This window comes from Fringilla coelebs (genome assembly GCF_963513975.1).
Source record: "Fringilla coelebs genome assembly, chromosome: 5".
Taxonomy (NCBI): Eukaryota; Metazoa; Chordata; class Aves; order Passeriformes; family Fringillidae; genus Fringilla; species Fringilla coelebs.
The window spans coordinates 4,203,071-4,224,610 of NC_140033.1; the positions used below are offsets into that span (position 1 = coordinate 4,203,071).

Here is a 21,540-nt window from a genome sequence, read left to right on the forward strand (position 1 = left end):
GGTGGAGCATTTGGATCACATTGCCTCCCCATTGTTCCAGATTGCAAGGCAAGATGTATTCTATTGCCATCTGTATGGCAGTTGTCTGTGGGCAATTCTCCTTATCTCTCTTCCTGAGTGACAATAATCAGGGTCCCTCAGTAGGGAACATCTGCTGATAAGAGGCTATTGAATGTCACCACATGGCTGATAAGAACTGTAACATCCCATTGTGAGATGCTCCGCCCAGAGGGAGGAGCCAAGCATTCCTACACAGATATAATCTGGAGATTCTGACACACCAGCACAGCTCTTCTGCACTGGACTCCCCAGAGGAACAGCAGCTGCTTCTACTTCCATGGATCTGCAGAGGAAGAATTCACCCCTTTCCTACAGGACTCCCCTGCTCCAACAGAACCACACCTGACACTCCAGGAGGACTGCAGCCCCTTTTCCAACTGGACTGCTGCCAACACCCTGACCCACAGGGTGTCAGGTTGAGTTCTGACTCTGTTGTTCTAGTGTATTGCATTGTTTTATTTTATCCTTTTATTTTTTTTCCTTCCCTATCAAAGAACTGTTATTTCCTGCTCCCATTTTTTTTTGCCTGAGAACCCCTTAATTTAAAATTCATAGCAATTTGGAGGGGTGGGGAGGGTTTGCATTCTTCATTTCAGGGGAGGCTCCTGTCTCCTTTAGCAGGCAACTGTCTTTCCAAACCAAGACACCTATATTGTTCCTCAGAACACTCTCTGGAGGTGATAATGTCATCCTTTCTAAGACAGACAGTGCTTTAGGGATCTCTGGAGAGGAAGTTTCCAAGGCTGTCTCACACAGCCATTTCAGGTGACAAGGATTGCTGAGGAATCTCTCCCATCCCCTTCATAGCCACTCATCTCCATCCCTGGGACAGAAGTTAGAAACCAAAAAATTATCTGACAGAAAGGGTACAAGAAAACTTTTTTTTTTTCCTGGAATAACAAAAATCAGGTCTGGAAGGTAACTTATCTAATTTATATCATGTTGTCAGACTGAATCCCTTCCTACTTAGTTTTTTGATACCATCAGGAAACACTCCAGACCTCCAGTAATGGAAACTCACTGCCTGCACTTGCCAGTCCTTCCCAGAGCTTCACTTTTTTCACTGTTGAACACTTTCAATGTCAAATTTCCATTTTTCCCTGCGGATTATAAACCCATGACTTCTCGCTTTTTTTTTTTTGTTATTGACACAGAAGCCACAGTATCCTTTTCCTTCCTGCAGCAGCCTTTTATATTCTTGAACACAATTCCTATGTCTTCCCCCAGGTTTCTTTTTTAGGCAGCACTTGGTATCTGGATCCCAATTAGTCTCCTTTGTTTATTGGCCTTGTTCTTTTTAAACAAATGGCAGAGAGAGAAAAATCTATGAGATATTTCAGAGTCCAGAGCATGGATGAACTCCAAATGCTTGGGCTGGTTTGTGCTCACACTGAGAGAGTTAGTAGAGCCTTCAGACAAACTTTCCACTAAATTCAGCTGAAGAAGTAAACAGAGCAGGAAAAAGCATTTTCCAGATGAATCTGTCGTCCTCACAGGAGGAACAGTTAAACCTAAATTATTTTGGAGTCTGGCAGATTCAGGATTAGAGCTCAAATGCAAAGTTCATCCTCTGCTAACATGTGGAAACTTCCAGACAGCTGTTATAAGAAATAAAAAGCTTTCTGAGACCTTTGGCTTCAGGAAGAAAGTCATCCTCAAGCAGCCTGGTGTCTCCTGCCCAAACCCATGACTAGTTCTCACACAGCTACACTGTAGGAACAAGATTAGGGCAACATCCAGGACATCATTCAGAAAGTGGCTCCATTCTGAGGTCACCAGAGAAGGTCAGGGTTGTTATAGATGGATAATGAGATGATTGGCACTCACAATTAAAAGATAACTATTGTGTGAATACTAATAAAAGCTTTAGTGAGGTATAGTTATGTTAGTGTAGTTTGGATGTTCTCTGTTCTCCCCACAGTTCCCTTTCCCCCCTGTATTGCTGCCATCAGACAGCCTGGGCTGTTTAGGACAGGTACAAAGGAGCTGCACAGGTGTCCCTTGCATGGGGCAGGTGGGAATGGAAAAGCTCAGGGGGTGAGCATGGCAACACCTGACCTCCAATCCAGTGACAATAAAGCAGTCTGCACTGATAAATGGCAAAGCAGAGCTGACTGACAGACCTTGGGAAGGGCCAGGGCTGGCTGATGCAGCCCCAGGGGTGTAAAAGACTGAGCATCCATCCTGAAGATGAACCGGGCACATGGTGAGCACGAGGGGCAGTTCCCAGAGCTGCAGCTTTTTCCTTATGCAGTCCTTTGTTGTATTTTTGTTAAGGTTTAATAAACCTCTTTAAATTTTCAAAGTGAGCAGTTGTCTCTCACAGGGTCATTGGCCTCAATGCCTCCTGTTTTGGGGCTTGTATGTGGCAGAAGACAACACTGCACATGCCAAAAGATAATTTTCCAAAACTCACGTGCCTAATGCCTTCCTTTGGGAAAAATACAACTCCCAGATGGAGCCATGTGCACAGGAGTTACTGCACCAGGAAATATCCTAGAAAGATCTGTCATCACATTGTCTCTGCTCCCTGTTCAGAGAGGATGGATGCAGGACTTTGAGAGACAAGAAAAGGACATATCCACAAGTCAGACTGGAAGAGACACTGGGATGCTGGTGGCTCCAGCACCCAGGGGAAGCTGCCATGGGCAAAGCACCCACCCAGGAGCCAGGGGGGAGCTCAGGCTGCAGCTGGTGTTGGACCAGATAAGGAAAGAGGTGACCCTGGGAGCTGGGAACTTTGTCTCTGTCCTTATTGAGTGAACTCAGCTGTGGTGAGCCCTTCCCAGGGCAGTGCTGGGACATTCCCACAGAGCCTGAAGGTGATGGGCCATGATGGGACATAACTGACAGCAGCACTAAGTTATCAGGCAGCTGTATCTTGTGAGAAGGTGTAAAAGACTCCCCAAGCTCCCAGGATCCACAACATTCCAACATTCAGCATTCCACAACATTCCAACAACCATTACAAGCTCCCCACCCCTGGGCAGGTACCTGGGCATTCCCACCTGAGCCTGAGTGATTACAAACCCAATAAATTGTGCATTCTGTGGGTTTCTCTATAGGATTTTCTTCACCACGTGATGGATCTAGCCTGTGATCACCACTTTGACCAAAGGACATTGAAATTGCAACAACCAAATCTCATCACAAGTCTTTCAGGTGGTGAGATTCTTCTACTCTCATACATTTTCTTAAGTGATATATTTATGGTTCTATATTGTCATATTACTGTACATAATATGTACATATATACTGTAGATAATATAATATTATTTTGTAGATAATAAGAACCAAAGACAATTGTAGACAATATTATTGTAGACAATAAGAACCAAAACATATCTGTTTTCCTCTGCAACCAGGTTGTTTTAAAATAAACATAAATATGTGTATTTACAAACACTGATGAATGTCATTTCAAACACTTGTGTTACCCTCACCTTTTGGGGTGGGTTGTAACAGCTTGATGGCACAATACATTTTATTTCCACTACTCTCAAGGTAATAAATTAATACTTATCAAAATCTCATATTTTATAATTAACTGTGAGATAGTTTAGCTATAGGAAATAGAGGAAGAGAGCTTTAATGACATATTCAACCTCAAACCAGTCAGGCAGTACCATTTTCCAAAGTTCCAATGTCCAACCAAGTGGCACTGAAGAGTTTTAAGCCATGGGAATCCAAGAGAGAGCAGACACTTTTTTTCTGGTTTGCATTTGAGCTCTAATCCTGAATCTGCCAGACTCCAAAATAATTTAGGTTCAACTGTTCCTCTTGTGAGGATGACAGTTTCATCTGGAAAATGCTTTTTCCTGCTCTGTTTACTTCTGGAGGTCTCACTGGATGTGCATCCACTTTTTGGGTGTCATATGAGCAAGAAGGCTTCACAGGGAGCAACTAATGGCTCTGATGGTTTGGTTTTGGTTCCATCTTGAGAGGTGACAGTCAGCTGGAATATAGTGAACAACCACATGGGATGATTCCAGACAGAAAGGGTGTGATATTGAATTCTGAACACAGATAAAGCACAGGGAATCTGAGCTTCAGTTGCATTGCCCATCCTGCAATGGAACACCTATTTTATATACATTTTAGTGGCCAGGGAGGATTACAGACTCCAACAGCTCAGGCCCATGTTTATATGAGCTCTCTGAAATGTGAAGCATGATGCCAAGAATGTCAGTGCTCCCAGAGTGCCATTTGGATAGTGACTTACACGAGTTTTCCCTGTATGTCATTCACATATAGGAATTTCCATCCTGTGCTGGACCAGCAGCGTGTCTGCTCTGCTCAGTCTGTCTCTACCCTTGATCAAGGCCAGATGTCTTGCAGGAAACCACATGCCAACAATTCCCTGAGAGGTGGAAAAGGCTTCCTGCCTCTCCTGATGAGGAGCAGAGCACATTTATCACTTGGCACGTGGATGTAGGACACAGAGGCTAATGAGGCTTGACCTGAAGATAGCCCAAGTCATCGAGAGCCTTGATTTCATGTGATTTGGATTAAATCAGTAGGATCCCACTGAGCAATCTGTTTAACCCCAGTTCACATGCATGAGGATCTTTCAGTGGCAGATATGAGCAGCTCCACTGATTTTGCTGGCACTGTGTCACTCGGAGTGACTGAGGGTCAGGTCTCAAAAGACCCTGCATGCTCCTTCCTTCCTTCTTTTTTGGTGTTTTTTTGATAACATGCCACATGTCATATCCTAAGCTGTTGGTTTATGCCAGAAGGAGTTATATTTACACTGTCTGAACAGTGAGCAAGGATGGTTAGGGGTAAGAGCAGATGCTCAGATAGCACTTAGCACTTTGGCAAAATATGGATTTTCCTCTTGGAATTTCCCATGTTCTGAAGTGCAGGATTTCCTATCTCCCTTGGCATGGATGGATGGAAAAAACAATTCACTTAAAATAAACAGTTCCCAGGAGATGCAGAGGCCAGGGAAGAGCCTGCTCCAGTGCTGAGCACAAGGCCTGAAGGCTTAGTTCAAAGCTCTTCAAGACAATAGCAAAGAAAAAAAACCCATTGAGATGAATGGGATCAGCCCTGTTTTCATTAAGCTCCAAAGTCCTCACAGGCTGAGGCACAGATACCACACAGACACAGGCATCCAGAGAAAATAGAGCCAGCACTGCCAGACCCCAAAAATAACCATGGGTCATAAAGCCTCTCCTTACCTGTGGGGGTACCAGCTGTGGGTTTTTCTGGGTCTGTATTGAAGGCACTGGAGATGGCAGTTCATGCTCATACTCAGGTGTTTATTATTTCTTATCAGTAAAACAGTCTCACTACTCTGAGTTCTGTGAGTTCAGCAGTTTTTCTTTAGAGGGCACAAAATGGCCAACAGTCTCTTATTACAAGGACTTTTAGGACTAAACTATCCAATTAAGAGCTGACACCTGGATGATTTTCCCTTTTAACCCAATAACTGATCCCACAGAGCTGCAATGGAGACTTTTCTGCCCAATTACAAAATGCCACCCAAACCCATGGAGAAGGAGGAAGAAGCAGCATGAAGAAGAAACCCAGGATGACACCCAGTGCCCTCCATCTTGCTTCCATCCACAACACACTAAAAACCCCAAACCCTCAATTTCTCACCCAGTGACACACCTACACTGCCCTCTATAACCTATTTCACGCTTTTGTGGATTCCAGTCCATCTTGAAGTCTGGGAAACTTTCTCCATGGATGAGGGTCAGAGCCAGTGCTCCCCTGGGGGTCAGGGTGAATCAGAGTAGAAATTTTCCAGAGTAGAAATCCATTTTGATTTAGGTGAAATGTACATCTTTGAGTTAAGTCTGTAGCTTGCTGTTTAGTCTGACTGCCTGCTCTGGAGAAAGGCCTGTGCTTGGAAGGACTGCTTCAGTCCAAGAGGTAAGGGGGGAGAAAGAAGCAGACAGAGCAAGGCAACCTGACCCAAGAGTTCTTTCTGATAAAGAAGAATTAGTAGCAAGTGTCATGCGAAATCAGTAGAATAAATATGTATGAACCTATTGGGAAATTGCATGCAAATGTATTTGAAAAAGAGATAAAAGAAGATCTGGAGTTCCCAGAGTTCCCAGGCATGCATGATTCCCACGTGTGCCAGCGCTGTAATAAACATACCAGCTTCACAACTCTCACAAAAACTGTAGAGTTTTGTTTGTTTCCACAAACCAAGGGCAACCCAGAGCAGACAGAGAAATATTCCTGCTGCCCTGGGTTCCACACTTACCTTCAGCTTTCCCATTGCCTTTCTGCCTGCTGTTCCTGAGGGGAGGCACTTCCAGGGACACGATTCCCGAGTTCTCCAGGATGTTCACCTCCACCCGCAGCCGCCCCACCAGCTGCTGGGGCCGGATGCTGACGGTGTACTCGTATTTCCCCAGCCTCCTCTGCAGGAGCTCCTCGTAATGCAGCATGAACCTGGCCTGCATCTTGCGGGGAATGAACACCGAGGCCTTGAATGTCTCATAGCCGTTCTCCCTGCAAGGAAAACCCAAAGACAGCTTCACATCCCATACCCATCACACATTACCTCCTCCTCCTCCTTCCCCAGATGGTTTTGCTGGACCCTGTTCCTGTAAATAATCAACTGAACCTTCCCACTTAATCTTGTTGAACACTTGTTGCATTTACCATTGAATTTTGCTGATTTAAATAAATAAATAAATAAATAAATAAATAAATAAATAAATAAATAAAATATAAAAATAATTACCTATTATAAATAAATAAATAAATACAAATAAATATCTATTATAAATAAATAAAAATTATATAAATAAATATATAATATACAAATAAATAATATATAAATAAATATTATTTATAAATTATAAATTTATACATTATAAATAAATTAATATATAATTATTATAAATGGATAATATAAATAAGTTATAATTAAATAGATAATATATAAATAAACAATATATAAATAATTTTAAATAATTATAAATAAATTATAAATAAATTAATAATATATATAATTATAAATATATAAATAATTATAAAGTTATAAATATATTATAAATAAATTACAAATAAATTTATAAATTATAAATTATTATAAATAAATAAATAAATAAATAAATAAATAAATAAATAAATATTCTTGCCTCCCTCTTGAGGGAAGTGGATGACTCTGTTCATGACGGGACCCTAAGTTTCCTTTCTGTTATTCAGGAAGTAACAATAATCCTTTCCCCCAGTAGTACATCCTGGAGCATCTTGTGATTTGAAAAGTTGTGTGACAGGGTTAGAAAAGGCCACACACAATTTTTCGTGGCTTGGAGTATAGGAATGACACCGGGCAGTGCAGATAACATTCAGTTTAGTTGCTTCTTCCTATAAATCCATGGATGGACATGCCAAGGCACCAAGGTGAAGACGGCAGGAGAGTGCATCCCCTCCCAGAACACAGCCAAAGCACAACACTCACCTTCCTTCTGTGGGGCTTGGAGGTTTCTTCTGCCTTTCTTTGTCATCGGTGCCATTTTTCTTTTCCCTCCCCGTGACCTCTCCATAATAAGTCTTGTTGCCAATGCTCCTGGAGAGATCAGAGGTGTCAGCATGGTCACCTTGCCCCCAAGTACAGTGACAGGTGTACATTTGCTGCAGGTGCATTCACAGACCTGGATGTCAGAAGAATCTCAGAGTGCTGCTGGTGTCACTCTCCTGAGTCCACCCAAGTCTCTGGGACAGGAGCCAACTCAGGAGTTCCCTGGCTGGAAATACCAGCCCAGTACAAAGGCAAAAAGTCTCTTATTCTTCCTGTTCACTCTAAATGGAAGTATTTCTTAAAGAGTGGGTCCCCTATCCCTTTTGGTCAAGTCTGAAGCTGTGACTCCAATATCTATCTGTGGAAGGAATCTGAGCATGATCAAATATGTTTGAGACCAAGAGTTTAATTTATTGGTCATTTGACTATGAGGTTCCTCTCTATTTGATTAATCATTCACACCTCCAGCAGCCACTGAACCTATCTGCTGTTTGGAGTTGACTTTTGCTCCAATATGGAGAACATGAAATAACAAGAAGATCCTTAGGCATTACAGTCAGTCAGGTGAGATAAATATATCTGCCAGTGTAGCTGAAACTTTCTCTGGAAAGGTCTTTAAGGTCTTGAAGAGAGTTTTCTCATTCAAATCAGAGAAAGGAGGAGAAGGAAGTGGTTAAAAGACACTCAGAGGGGAAACAGAATAGATTAGAATAGTTTCCCTCCCTGTTTACACTGAGTATTTGAATTTAGTATTGTGGCATCCATAGACCTGGTCTGTGCATTACTTACTTCTCGGAACTTCTGCTGGTCAGAGTGACTCTGAGATGTGTACAAGTCTCTTTTCCCAGCCCAGCAGTCAAAGGAGTCAGGATTCTTTTGTTTTCATTCTCAAGGCTGTTTATTATTTCTTATCTATAACATTCTTTCTCTGACACGCTATAGGTCTGTCCAGCAGGTCGGGTTGAGGCACACTGACCACCCTGGAGCAGTGTTATCTTTTTATACTAAAAACTACGTGTACATTATTTACCATAACTTCCCAACACCTATCACCTATGGTAGACAGTGAGTTTCTACCTTAAACCAATCCAAAAGTGCCAGCATCACCCAGAAGATGGAGGCTAGGAAGAAGAAGGAAGAAGGACAGGGTATGCCCAAATTCCTCCATCTTGGGACCCTGAGCCCCCATTCTAAAAACATCAAAAATCTGGTTTTCATCCTGTGACAAACTATCATTCTACTTAAACTTTTGTGGCTTGCAGATCCTCATATAAAGGTTGGTAATTTTTCCCATGGGTCATGATCAAAGTCACAGGTGTCTTGGGCTCTGTGCCAAGCCCTCTGAGCCCCTTGGCAGGGTCTCCAGCCCTCCAGGGCAGCCAGAGGAATTTCCTGGGTCCTGACACTTACTTACATGGTAAAGTTGGAGATGAAAGCTGCAGCTGGGATCTGCATCTCAAACACAGCTTCGCGTGCCTCGGAGCCGCTGTTGACCATGGTGCAGGACACGGTGGTGAAGGCGTAGCGGGAGATGATCGTGGACCTCACGTGGAACTCCGACATCCGAGGCCTGGTTTCCTGTGGGAATCAAAAAGGTCCCCCCTAAACAAGCAGCTGGAGAGCTCAGCCCTTCAGTGCTTCAATGGGTTCAGGATTCAATATGGACTAGAAGCTCCCACGCAATGGGTATTAGGCTCCCTGACAACAGCAGGCAAGGTGGGCTTGTCCTCAAAATTTCAGGTGAGCTGCAAACAGTAAATCAGGAATGTGTCTTTGTTCATGCACAGAGGCCACAGACATTGTCCAGTGCTTGGGAAAGGTCTGAGAGCTGTGCTCATGCCAGCCTTTAAGTTGTGAAACGCCCTGACAAAATCCATCTGTGTCCTAAATGGAAGCCTTCAACTCTGTGTGAGAGGATCAGGATTATTGCCTTGTGCTCTGGGAAGAGAAGCCCAAAATATGTCCCCATAGGGTTCAGAACTGTGTCACAGACCCTGCTCTGTGCACTGTGCACAAGAGCAGATGGAAGACTTCTTGAAAGACTGACATCACCATTTATGAAGAAGCACCTTCAAATTCATGCAGTCAGATCCCTGAGTTATGTAAACAGAGAAACTGCTGTCAATGGAGTCAGCTGAGTCCTCCTCTGCTGAGAATCCATCCTGGAAGTCTGCACCAATGCATGAAGAGACTTAATAAAAAACATTGACACTGTGACATCTCAAGCAAAATATTTTAAGCTTTTTAGTCTACACTGGACTCCTTCCAGCAGAGAAGCAGCAGAGACAGCAGTGAATGACACACGATGTAGCAATGGAAGTTGAAAGCCAATTTCTGCTTCTTGGGAATGTGTTTTCGTGCACAAGTCCTGAGTTGGAGCATTTCTCCAGACTAATGTGTTTTTTGACAGCAACATCTCCATGGAGCTCAAATGTTTTCTTCCTGGAATACTTCAGTATACTTAACTGTAAGCAGCCCTTGAAAAAGAAAAATCTGTGCATTGACTTACACAATCAAAGACCAAACCCTCAAAAGCAGAAGGGAGATACAGGGTAAAATGCAATGTAAATACAGAGCAGCCCCACTGAGCCAAATACAGTGAGACTCTTCCTGTTGGGGTTGGTAAAAACCCACAGTCATGTAAGAGTTGTGAGGACAAGAACAGGCTCTTCAGCTGCATGTCCAGGCTTTCTCTCAGAACAAAAATAATTTTGGCAAACAGCTTAAGAAAGGGAGCAAGTGTTTGTCTGAGTATGAAACATTTCTGCAGTAGCTGATGGCATCAGGAGTAACTGAGCATCCAACTAACCAAGCTGCTGGGCTTGTGAATTCCAGGCAAACAGGAGAATGAGGATCCACTGGAAGATCCACCAACAGACTTGGCATAAAGCCCTGCCTGCCTACACTTGTAAGGCTTGGAAAGACTGATAATGTGTGAACCTAGTCGTGATAGATACCTTTAATTTTAGGCAGATCAATGCAATGGATCTGTGGATCTAGGCTAGAACACCCCTGCACAGATCTAATGCCCCACCCTTAGAGCACTGCTTAATTAACTGCTGTTAATTAGATCTAGATCCTGATGTTCTCAGGACCTTCCCTGACACATGGGCATGGCTTCCCAGTCTCATTATCCTGAAGGTGGAGAAGATGGGGAGTTTTGATTGAGACAGGGTTGTAGGAATGTTTTCAGATATAATGAGCTGATGCTTCATTCAGTCTTCCGTGCCACTGATTGCCTGTGGCACAGCGAGGTAGACAGAGGATTTAATAACACATGTTATAGAAAGAATTGGAAACTACAGAAAATTCTTTGGTGTCAGACCTTCTGCATTCACCCCCACGTGCTGCAGTTCATAAAAAACTGTGGGTTTATATGTAGCTGACAGATGAACAGCAAAAGAGGATCAAGCCCTTTGCCTTTCACTTGAGAGACAAGTGGCTCTGCAGTGACCTGTCTGGCACTGAGAATGCACTGATGGATTCACAGGAGCTCAGGAAGTCTTTCAAATGTGACAGAGAGCATGCACTTGCCTTTGTTATGACAACAACAGGAGAATGGTTGTGTTGGGTGAGAAAAAAACCAGCTCTAACCCTGTAGCCTGTCGCTGGCAGAGACCAACAGCACACGCTTAGAGGAGAGTGTAAAATCAGTCCAACCTGCACTGATACTACCCTGAAATATTCTCTCAGTTTTCAGTAATTTGTGGCTGAATGAACTCCAGCATCAAGGCTGGTATTTTTGTGGTATATTTGCATTCTATGGATTTAAATTCTATTACTTTGCACAGCTGCTTTTTGAATCCATGTAAACTTTTAGCATCCGCAACATCCTGATGTAAGTTCCACAGCTTAATGGTATTTTATCTGCAAAAAAAGTCACTTAGGGTTTTTTTGCCAAAAACACTCTTTGCTGGCTTCAGCTGATCTCTGTTATAGAATCACAGAATGGATTGGGCTGGAAGAGGCCTTAGGGCCCATCCACTTCTAACCCCTGCCATGGGCAGGAATACTTTCCCCTAAACCAGGTTGCTCCAAGCCTTGTCCAACCTGGCCTTGGACACCTCCAGGGATGGGGAAAACACCTCTATCCCACTGAACAAGCTCCAGTTTGGACATCCTTACAATCTGAGGAATGGCAAAAAAACACAACAAAAAAAGACATTCAACATCCCTCCCGCTTCCTGGTGGGTGTGAGTTGCTGTTGGGAGAATCAAACACTGAATAAGGGCATCACATAGAGCTGAGGATGAAAGAATTGGTTCACCTTCCCATCCCAGGAAGGGATCTGCTATTCCCTGTATACAGAAAATATAAACATTGGGGGCACAGGCCATTTCCAAACACGTTGCTTGGTCAGGCTGAGCAGGCAGCCCGAGTTCCACTCTGTGATTCCTGTGCCGCATTCCCTGGAGCTCTTGCACAATCCATCAGTGCCTGGTGCTCTGACTTACAGCTGCACAAACACCTGTTTGTTTTCTGCACTTTTTATTGAGGCCTTGCTTGAGGTTGGAAATGGGGCTGTGTGTTCTATCCCCATCTGTCAGAGCTGGGGCAGTTCTCTCTGTGCCTGGGGCAGTTTTCTCTCTCTCTCCCACAGCCCATCCTCCCTCCAGCAGATCTCTGCTGTCCATGGCCACTGAGTGTCCCTGCAGGGCTGATCAAATTCCATCATCCCATGGGGAGATGCTGCGCCCAGGGCAGGAGCCAAGCATTCCTACCTGGATACAATCTGCCCTGGAACAGCACAGCAGCCTTTGCCCCCTGCATTCCCAGAGGAGCAGCTTTCTCCTGCCCTGCATTCCCAGAGGGAGAGCAGGCCCATCTCCAGCAGCCCTGCAGCTGCAGAGGAAAACTCCCCCCTTGTGCAGGATCCTGCTGCAGCAGAGCCACAGCTGGCACTGCAGGAGGGCTGAGCCCCCCTGGGATGGGGCTGTGCCCCCACCCTGGCACACAGGGGACAGGGACTGCTCTGCTCACTCTGACACTGGGCTGGTTTCTTTTTTATACACTTGTCTTTTTAATTTTCCTAATAAAGAACTGTTATTCCTATTCCCATATCTTTGCCTGATAGCCCCTTAATTTCAAAATTATAATAATTCAAAGGGAGAGGGTTTGCATTTTCCATTTCAAGGAAGCCTCCTGCCTTCCTTAGCAGACACCTGGCTTTTCAAACCGAGACAGCCTTCAGAAGATAAGAGGCAGCTCAAAGGAAAAAAAAAAAGCAAAGCAAACAATTTGTTTAATGTTATGATTACCATGACTTATCATCCCTATTAAAAATTAAGTGAGGGAATGCCAAGGCAGCAGATTAGCAGACTGCCATGGGGCATGTTGGCTGGATGCTTTGTGGAGGTGGCCTGGTCATGATGATGAACTGGCAGCTGAGATTTTCTCACCAAACAAATTATTCTATGCTCATTTACATGAAATATTTGGAAGAACAGAAAAAGAGCTGAAAATATGAAATCCATTCAGTACTTTTGCCTTTATCAGTTACTTTTATCAAAACAAATTGGCTGTCTCTCAGATTAGGAGTAATACACTGGTAATAAGCCTGAGAGTTTCTCTCTAGGCTGTTGATTCCAATTTGTCAAAGATGAAGAGGACCAGAAGCTGTCAAGGTGATGGCTGCTCAGTGTGTGAAATGAGTTCCAGTTCTGGTGGAACTCATAAGTTTCCCCTAGAAAAGCCAGAAAAATAAGTGGCCATGGACATCAATTCTACTAGCTGCCTCTCTACATCTAAATTTTAGATTTCTGTGCTGGGAGAAGGATTTTGCCTGCCTTGTTTTATTCCTTTCTCCAGGAGATTTTGTCAGAGAATGGCAGAGACCTCCAAAGCAAACTCCCTTTCTCTTCAAACTCAATGAGATTTCATCAGGCTAATATTCACTGTGTCATTAAGGTTGGTAACATTAGATGTTCTTCCTCCAAATCTGGGTTTGAGAAGATGGATTGGGAAATAATAGAGGAACCTGTTGCATTGATCAAAATGAAGATTTCTTTTTCCAGAATCTCACTCTACCATCAAATAGCTCATCCCTGGGCTCAGGGAATATTTCTGCGTCTGCTCTGGGGTGCCCTGACCCCCAGGGCAGCACTGACTTTGACCTTCATCCATGGAGAAAGTTTCCCAGACTTCAGGATGGACTGGAATCCACAAAAGTGTGCAATAGATTATAGAGAGCAGTGTAGGTGGGTCACTTGGTGAGAAATTGAGGGTTTGGGATTTTTAGTGTGTTGTGGATGGAAGCAAGGTGGAGGGCACAAGGTGTTGGCCTGGGTTTCTTCTTCATGCTGCTTCTTCCTCCTTCTCCATGGGTTTGGGTGGCATTTTGTAATTGGGCAGAAAAGTCCCCATTGCAGCTCTGTGGGATCAGTTACTGGGTTAAAAGGGAAAATCATCCAGGTGTCAGTTCTTAATTGGACAGTTTAGTCCTAAAAGTCCTTGTACCAAGAGACTGTTGGCCATTTTGTGCCCTCTAATGAAAAGCTGCAGAACTCCCAGCAGTGAGACTGTTTTACTGATAAGAAATAATAAACACCTGAGTCTGAACATGAACTGCCATCTCCAGTGCCTTCAATCCAGACTCAGAAAAACAAGTAACTGGTACCCCAGCAGGGATGCATGCACACACACACACAGATACACACTCACAAACACACATATCCAGGGAAAGTGTAGCTCCCATGAGGTAAAACAAAGACAGGGTGTGATACATACCAGCCTCTGCAGGAATTTGGCCTGTCTTGGGACACGGCGAGCAACCTGCAAAGAGTTCAGGGAGTGAGTGGGCTCTGTTCAGCTTACAGCAGACATGTCCCTTGTTTAATCCCAGACACAGGGCTGTGTGACTGATCACCCATGGCCAGGTTCAAATGCTCCTCTGGTTAAAATTAAAACCTGAGTCTCTTCTGTATTAACAGACCCACTGATCAAAGCTCAGCAGTGGAATGTGGCTGTCTCAGGCAAGGAGCTGCTGGGTGTTTGGCCAATGGTGCTCAGCAAGGGACCCTCTGTATGATGGCTGTTGTATTTGCAGGGTTCCCCAGACAGAGGAAGGAACTGATGAATCTGACTCCATGTTCTCAGAAGGATAATTTCATATTTTATGATATGATATGATATATATGATATGATATGATATGATATGATATGATATGATATGATATGATATGATATTATATTATGCTATACTAAACTGTACTAAAGAATACAGAAAGGATACAGACAGAAGGCTAAAAAGATAATAATGAAAACTCCTGACTCTCTCCAGAGTCCTGACACAGCTTGGCCCTGATTGGCCAAAGAGCCAAAACAGCTCACAGCAGAATGCAATGGAACAATCACCTGTGGGTGAACAATCTCCAGACACATTCCACATGAGCAAAACACCCGAGAAGCAAATGAGATAATTATTGTTTTCCTTTTTCCCTGAGGCTTCTCAGCTTCCCAGGAGCAAAATACAAAAAATGTGAATGCCACATGATGGCAGGAAGGTCAGATTTTAGCCCTGGCCCTGGATGCTAAGAACATCCCTGGAAGTACTGAAGGCCAGGCTGGAAGGGGTTTTGAGCAGCCTGGTCTACTGGAAGATGTCCCTGCTCATGGAAAGGGTAGGGGTCTGGATGCTCTTTAAGGTCCCCTCCAACCCAAAGCATTCTATAACTAGTTTAAATTAATGCTACAGCTTCAGCTGTATGAATATTATCTCAAGAGCAGATCTGTTGCCTAAATACTCTCCACATCCACTGTGTATTTACTGTGCAGTGACAGAAAAGCACTGGTTACGTGCAAAACAGGAATAAAGATATTGAAATTCAGCCCCAGACCTTATTATGAAACAAAGTGCTTCACCTAAGACAGTGCAACTGTGCTCACTGTCTCACCCTTGTCATCAACTCTTCTGACTTCTCACATGGTTGCTCAACAACACGTCCAAATCAAGTCCCTCCCCAAAGTAAGTCTTTTGTCAATGAGGGAAGCCAAGTGCCATCTTAAAATGTCAGTGGAACCCCAGAGAGAAGAATGCAACAATATGTTTTACCTGGTTTGCCCTTTCAGTTTATTTACTCTGAAGTAGCAGCAGCCCTTGCCAAAGAGATGATTTTATGTCTGTTTATATTGTGCATTGAAAAGCTCAGGAATGCCCAACGGGGAAATTAAAGTTTCATCCATGAGAATCTTTACTATTTCCTTCTGCATCATTTTAGCCAACATCTTGTGAAATTAGAATCAAGGGAAAACAGTTCCCTTGGGAAATGAGAGGAGGGGAGGGGAGGAGTCATTTGCATCTTAAGTTTTGGAAGAAACTCTCTGCCTGGGTCTGTTATCTCAGACAAATAAAGCCCCTCAGGAGTCTGCTGTGAAAGGCTGCAGAGTCTCCATCACTGCAGGCTCTTCAAAACAAGGCAGATAAATGTCTGTGAAGTTTGCCCTGCTTGGAGCAGAGGCAGGGATGAGAGATCAATAGCCCTCAGTATTTTTTTACTTAAGGTTTACCTTTTGAAACAAATCCACCTGTTGTTCTGGTCACAGGAGTTTTTAAAGACTGATCAGTGAAACTGGAAATTTGGTTCCTATTTTTATCTTTCCCCACCAAAACCCATTATGTTAGCTTGCTGAATTGCATGAGAAGGCTCTGTGTGACTGCAAGAACCACCTTCTAAAGCCTTGGGGATCGTCAGTGAGGAGCTAAGGGTCACCAGATAGCAGTACCTCGTTTTCTAGGACTTCATGACCACTGCCAAAACACTGCTGCAGGGTTTGTTACCAGTCCTGTTCCAGTCAGGCAGCTTCACTGGCATCATCTAATGGAACCATTTCCAAATTACCATCAACTTTTAGCTTTAAAGCTTGCCCACACCCACGTTAAAGCCAGATGATTGCTGGCAGTGACCCCATAACTCAGTCTCTTAGTCCCTGCATGGTGTATGGGATATAAGCTGTGCAGTGGATTTGTTTCCAGGGCAGTGTCTCAATCTAGGGGATCACCTGCCTGTCCTCAGCCTGGCTCAGGTGCTCAGTGAGGACAGACAGATGTCTGTCTGGCTGTCCCAGGGAACCAGCTCACCACAGCTATTCACACATCGCTGCTTTTCTGGTGGAAGTGACTGCTGCCCCTGACCTGGCAGCAGCACAGCTCCTGTGAAAACACCCTCAGGTGCCTCAAGCAACATCAGCCAGGTTACTCCAGCACTGTGAGCCAGTTCTTTGAGCTTTGCTACTGATTTTCCCCCTGAAGCAGGTGAGTGGTCCTAGATACCACTCCACTGGCAGTGGTGGAGATACTCTCTCCCACTTGGACAGGTGGGTTTGTAAAACAGTGTTGGTTTGTGGCTGAATTCTCCAAAAAGGAACATGCATCCATAGCAATCAGGATTGAAAACAAAGTTTTTGGTGTCCCCATAGGGGAGAGATGTGGATGCTTCTGGAGAGAGATTCTTTCTATTCTTGGAGGGATAGATGCAGATATTTGTAAAGAGTCTCGCTCTTCCCACCTGCTGCATGGCAGAGGATGGCAAATACAGACAAATGCTGTCATTTTAGCCAAATTGGATTATCCCACCTGACCTCCAGCAAGTCACAGGTATTCCACAGTTCCTGCATTGTATCTCAGGCTCACATGGGTGCCTCAGGTGCTACAGAGCCTCTAAGATCTGATCAAATTTAGGTCACTGATGCCCTAAGTGACCCAAAGTCACACATGGTATCTCTGATGGACCTGATGGATGTGAGCACAGAGCTGAAGCCCTCTTTTATAGAATCTGAGTGGTTTGGATTGGAATGAACCTTAAAGATCATCTAGTTCCAGCCCCTCTGCCATGGGCAGGGACACTTTCCACTTGAAATAGATCACAGCCTCCCAAACCACCACCCAAACTCTTGCAAAAAGTTCATTGCTCTTTCAACCCCATTTCCTTAGAAAATCTAAGCCACGCAATAACACAACATAATAGCCCTCACTTGAAGAATTTTTTTTCCTTTCATTGTCAAGAAACCTTTTAGAAGCTGAAATTTGTGTGCTTTGTTTCATCCAGCACGAGTTAAAAATCAAGTACAGTAAGACCATCGGCAGAAAAAAAAAAACTATCCCCCGAGCTTGGAATACTCGGGATTACTCAGACTGGAGCGTGGCCAGGACACGGCGTTGGCTCCCCTGTGCCTGTGAAAAGCCTGGTTAGCACAGCCTGGGGATGGAGGGGGTCAGACCGAGCCCTCCCGGGGCAGCAGCACCAGCAGGGCAGGGTGATGGGCAGGGTGATCTCCAGGGTGATCTCCCGGCTTAGCACCTCCAGCACAACCCCGTGCCGGCTGCAGCACTTCCCACAGAGCCCAGCCGCACGGACAGGTGGAATAAACGCATTTTTACCAGCCTGCCCCGCTTGCCAATACTGCCGTGAAGAGGTGACAAACCAGCCGCGGCCACCTGATGCTCCCGAACCAGCTCCGCCTCCAAACCTACCTGCTCCGCGATGCTGTAGTCCGCCAGCAGCTGCTCCTCCAGGTACCTGGCCATCAGCTCGGAGTCGGGCTGTGCCGCCGAGGGGGAGAAGCCCCAGCAGAGGCACAGCCACAGGATCATGGTGCCCCGAGCGCCGGGGCTCCTGCCCCGCCGTGAGCGCACAGCCGGCCGAGCCCGACAGGAGACACAGCGAGCGAGCGAGCGAGCGACCCACCCTCCTCCTCCTCCTCCTCCTCCTCCTCCTCCTGCTGCTCCTGCTCCTGCCCAGCCCGGGACCGGCCCCTTTTGCACGCAGGGCGCCTCCTGTGCTGCCGGGGATCCCTGCAGGGCTCGCATCCCTCCCCTCTTGTCCTCTTTGATGGTTTTTACTTTGGCGAAGATTTTTTTTTTCTTTTTTTCGGTATCCATGCCATGTCAGTCATCTCTTCCTCTCAAAGTTCTGGCTTCCTCCTTGGTTTTTACTCCTGATTTTGCCCCATCTCTCAGGCGAGTTTTGGCAGCTTTTGGCCCTTTGCACTGCAGCGCATGGAATCCTGGTCCGTTTTCTTGGAGTCACTACATTTCCCAATTTTCTTTTTTTTTTCCTTCGCTTGCATTTCCTTTGATCCTATCTCCATTCCAGAGTGTTTGTAAGCTCTTCTTTTCTCTTTCCAGCATTTCAATGGGCATCAATTTTGGCAAGACCCTGCAGCTCCTCTCAGCAAGGGGACAGTTCTTACAGCTGCCTGGGTGCCAGGATGGTGCCACAGAGTCCCTTATCTCAGGGAGCACAAGCCCAGGAGATGCTTCAAGGCTGGGGCTTTCCTAGGGGTGGTGAAGCCTATCGCCAGCCAGGGGCTGTGTACAAAGCACTAACAGGACAGGGCTGCTCTGAACGTGCCTTGAGCTCTTTTATTTTCCAGCATCAGTCTCACTACATGGTTATGACAATGGGAAGATGCCATCAGCTCACATCCCAAGCAGCAGACCTCCGAGTTCTTCTCGGCAAAACCCTCTGGTTCCACCCTCTGGGAAGGGAAAGCTTCTCTTGCTCGCCACCTGGGGAGCCCTGGCTGGTTCAGGAAAGCTGCCCCCAGGGCTGGGCTGGGCAGGGCTCCCTCTGCACCCTCACCTTGGCAGCCACCTGACCGCCAAGACACGTAATTGCACCTCCCTCTTGCCATCCAGACTGTGTTTCTCAGCCAAACAAAGCTGGGGCGACCTCCTGCCCTCCCCTCCATCCCCCAAAGGCCCCGGGTGGGCTCTGGTGGGACAGGCTGGATTCTGCCTGCCAGCTGCCAGGGATGCTCCTGGGGCAGGACTCTGCCACTGGCACCGACCTGGCACTGCTCACCTCCGGGCATCCTGGAGCTGTGTCTGCGGTGCTCACCTCACCCCCGATCGGGCGTGTTTGCTACTTTGTTTTTCTATGACAACAGTAACTTCTCAAACTAGCTGACACAAACTTCCTCGTTTTGGGGCTTTTTGGGGTTTTGGGGGGGAGTCTTCTCTCCTCTCCTCTCCTCTCCTCTCCTCTCCTCTCCTCTCCTCTCCTCTCCTCTCCTCTCCCTCTCCTCTCCCTCTCCTCTCCCTCCCCTCCCCTCCCCTCCCCTCCCCTCCCCTCCCCTCCCCTCCCCTCCCCTCCCCTCCCCTCCCCTCCCCTCCCCTCCCCTCCCCTCCCCTCCCCTCCCCTCCCCTCCCCTCCCCTCCCCTCCCCTCTCTCTGGCCTTTCTGAATCTTTGTGCCCTCCAAATCTCACGAGTGTTTTTGAGATGCTCCCCTTTCAGAAGGGAAGAATGCAGCTGGAGATGGAGCAAAGGAGAGGTCATGGTCAGCATCTTTGGAGCTCAGTTTTTAGCAAATGGATGGCCAGACTGAGGTGACACTCTGTTCACACACGAGGCTCTGCTGGCATTGCCAGCAGGAGGGAAGGAATCAAAAACCTGTCCAGTCCTTTTCCCACCGGGACCACTGCCAGCTACAAAGGCCACACCTCAATGGGAGCTGCAGAACTGGGCAGCCCTGCAGGGAATGATGGAAGGCTGATGTGGAGGGGAAGAGAAGATGCTGGCAGAAAGCTGGAGGGAAGCTGGGACAGGAAGCTTCAGACCCCCAGAGACAGCCCAAGTGGTTCCTGCACTGAGTTGATCCCTGCCAGAAGAAATGGAATAATTTTCTTCAGCTCCTCACCATTTCAAAGTGCAGTGGAAGAGGTCTCAACCATCCATTTGGGAATCAGTGAAGACACTGCGATGGTTCAGGCTGAGACCTGGCTTAAGAACTCACCAACAGGATGGTTTTAAGTATTTTTCATCTGTTTCCAGTTATTCCCACATGTCTTGCCCAGCTCAGACAGAGAAGTGCATGGGAGCAGCATGGGAAATAGGACTGCAGCCTCCTGTGTCCTCACTGCTGACATTAGAGTGGTCCCAGCCTCTCTGTTTCACTACCCTGGGGACACAGATGTGTGAAAGTCCTACAGTGCATGTTTAGAAAAGCTGAAAACAGGCACCCAAACCAATACAAATAGCACGATTCTCCTCCTGTTCTAGAAAACCTAAAAGGAATCAAGACACCTCTGTAAAAGCAAGGCAAAAGCAGCCTGCTAACCCCAGGGATAACAGGAGTTTCTGGTCTGGAAGGGGAGGTGTTTGCCAGTTTGAAATGAACACTGCACAGTCAGGAGGCATTTGGAATGCCATCCAAATCTCCCCAGCTGCAGCATTTGGCTACTCTGCATCTCCCACTGCCCAGGTGGGGATCTGAGGGCCAGGCGTGTCAGAACAGCGAGGCTCTGCAAAGATGCTGCAGTAAAGCTGAGCCTAAGCACACCTGGTGAAAGGAGGGCATTCCAGCAGGTACAGGATAACCAACAGGCATGAGAGAGTGGGCTGGGAAAAGCTCAGCCCTTCCTGAAGGGATTTGGAACAGCCAGTTCTGCTTCTGCTCCCCTCAGCAAGGGCAGGTGAGGACACAACAGGTGGGGAAGGTGTGTTTTAATGCGGCTCAGATGCAGTTAGGCTTGAACATTGAGCCTGGGGTCTTGATTGCTCACATTATCCCCTCTTCCTCCTCCTAGGAACACATTCTCCTGGTGTGGGGTGTGAACGTGGCAGGCACGTTCTGGGGATGCTGCTGGAGTCCAGGACGAGCACTTACTCAGGTGTGCTCACATCAGACGTGTTCAGTGCTGACTTTTGCAGACTTAGCAAGATGAGCAGCTGTTCCTCGGATGGGGGCTCAGCAAATTAAATTTCCTGATGTGCCTGCAGCCAGCTTGAGCAGAGACAGCAGAGAGAGGGGCATGATCCAACAGCTGAGCTCTCACACACATTTCACCTGGAACAGATGATTTTATATCAAGGAGTCTCTCTGTGTTGTCACACAAACACGAGCACCTTGGTGACCTCCTGCAGGGTTAAATGCCCAACCAGAAGTGTCTGAAACAGCAACTAAATGTACCCAAGTCACCAACAAACTTTACCACTTAGTGGCATTCACAGCCAGCAATTGGATCAAGAAATTGGCAGGAGTCCCA

The 21,540-nt window shown here is 46.1% G+C and overlaps 1 protein-coding gene across 1 annotated transcript in view; it reads right to left on the reverse strand.

Annotated features, from left to right (window-relative positions):
• The window catches only part of ITIH5 (inter-alpha-trypsin inhibitor heavy chain 5), a gene marked incomplete at both ends in the record, with an annotated part of 47,304 nt that extends 29,161 nt beyond the window's left edge, over positions 1–18,143 (reverse strand). Inside the window, 5 exons of the mRNA XM_084206648.1 lie at positions 6,287–6,537; positions 7,496–7,603; positions 8,970–9,133; positions 14,282–14,326; positions 18,024–18,143. Of these exons, the coding sequence (XP_084062774.1) occupies positions 6,287–6,537; positions 7,496–7,603; positions 8,970–9,133; positions 14,282–14,326; positions 18,024–18,143 (688 nt within the window). The remainder of the gene's footprint in view (positions 1–6,286; positions 6,538–7,495; positions 7,604–8,969; positions 9,134–14,281; positions 14,327–18,023) is intronic.
• Positions 18,144–21,540: the final 3,397 nt, after the last annotated feature.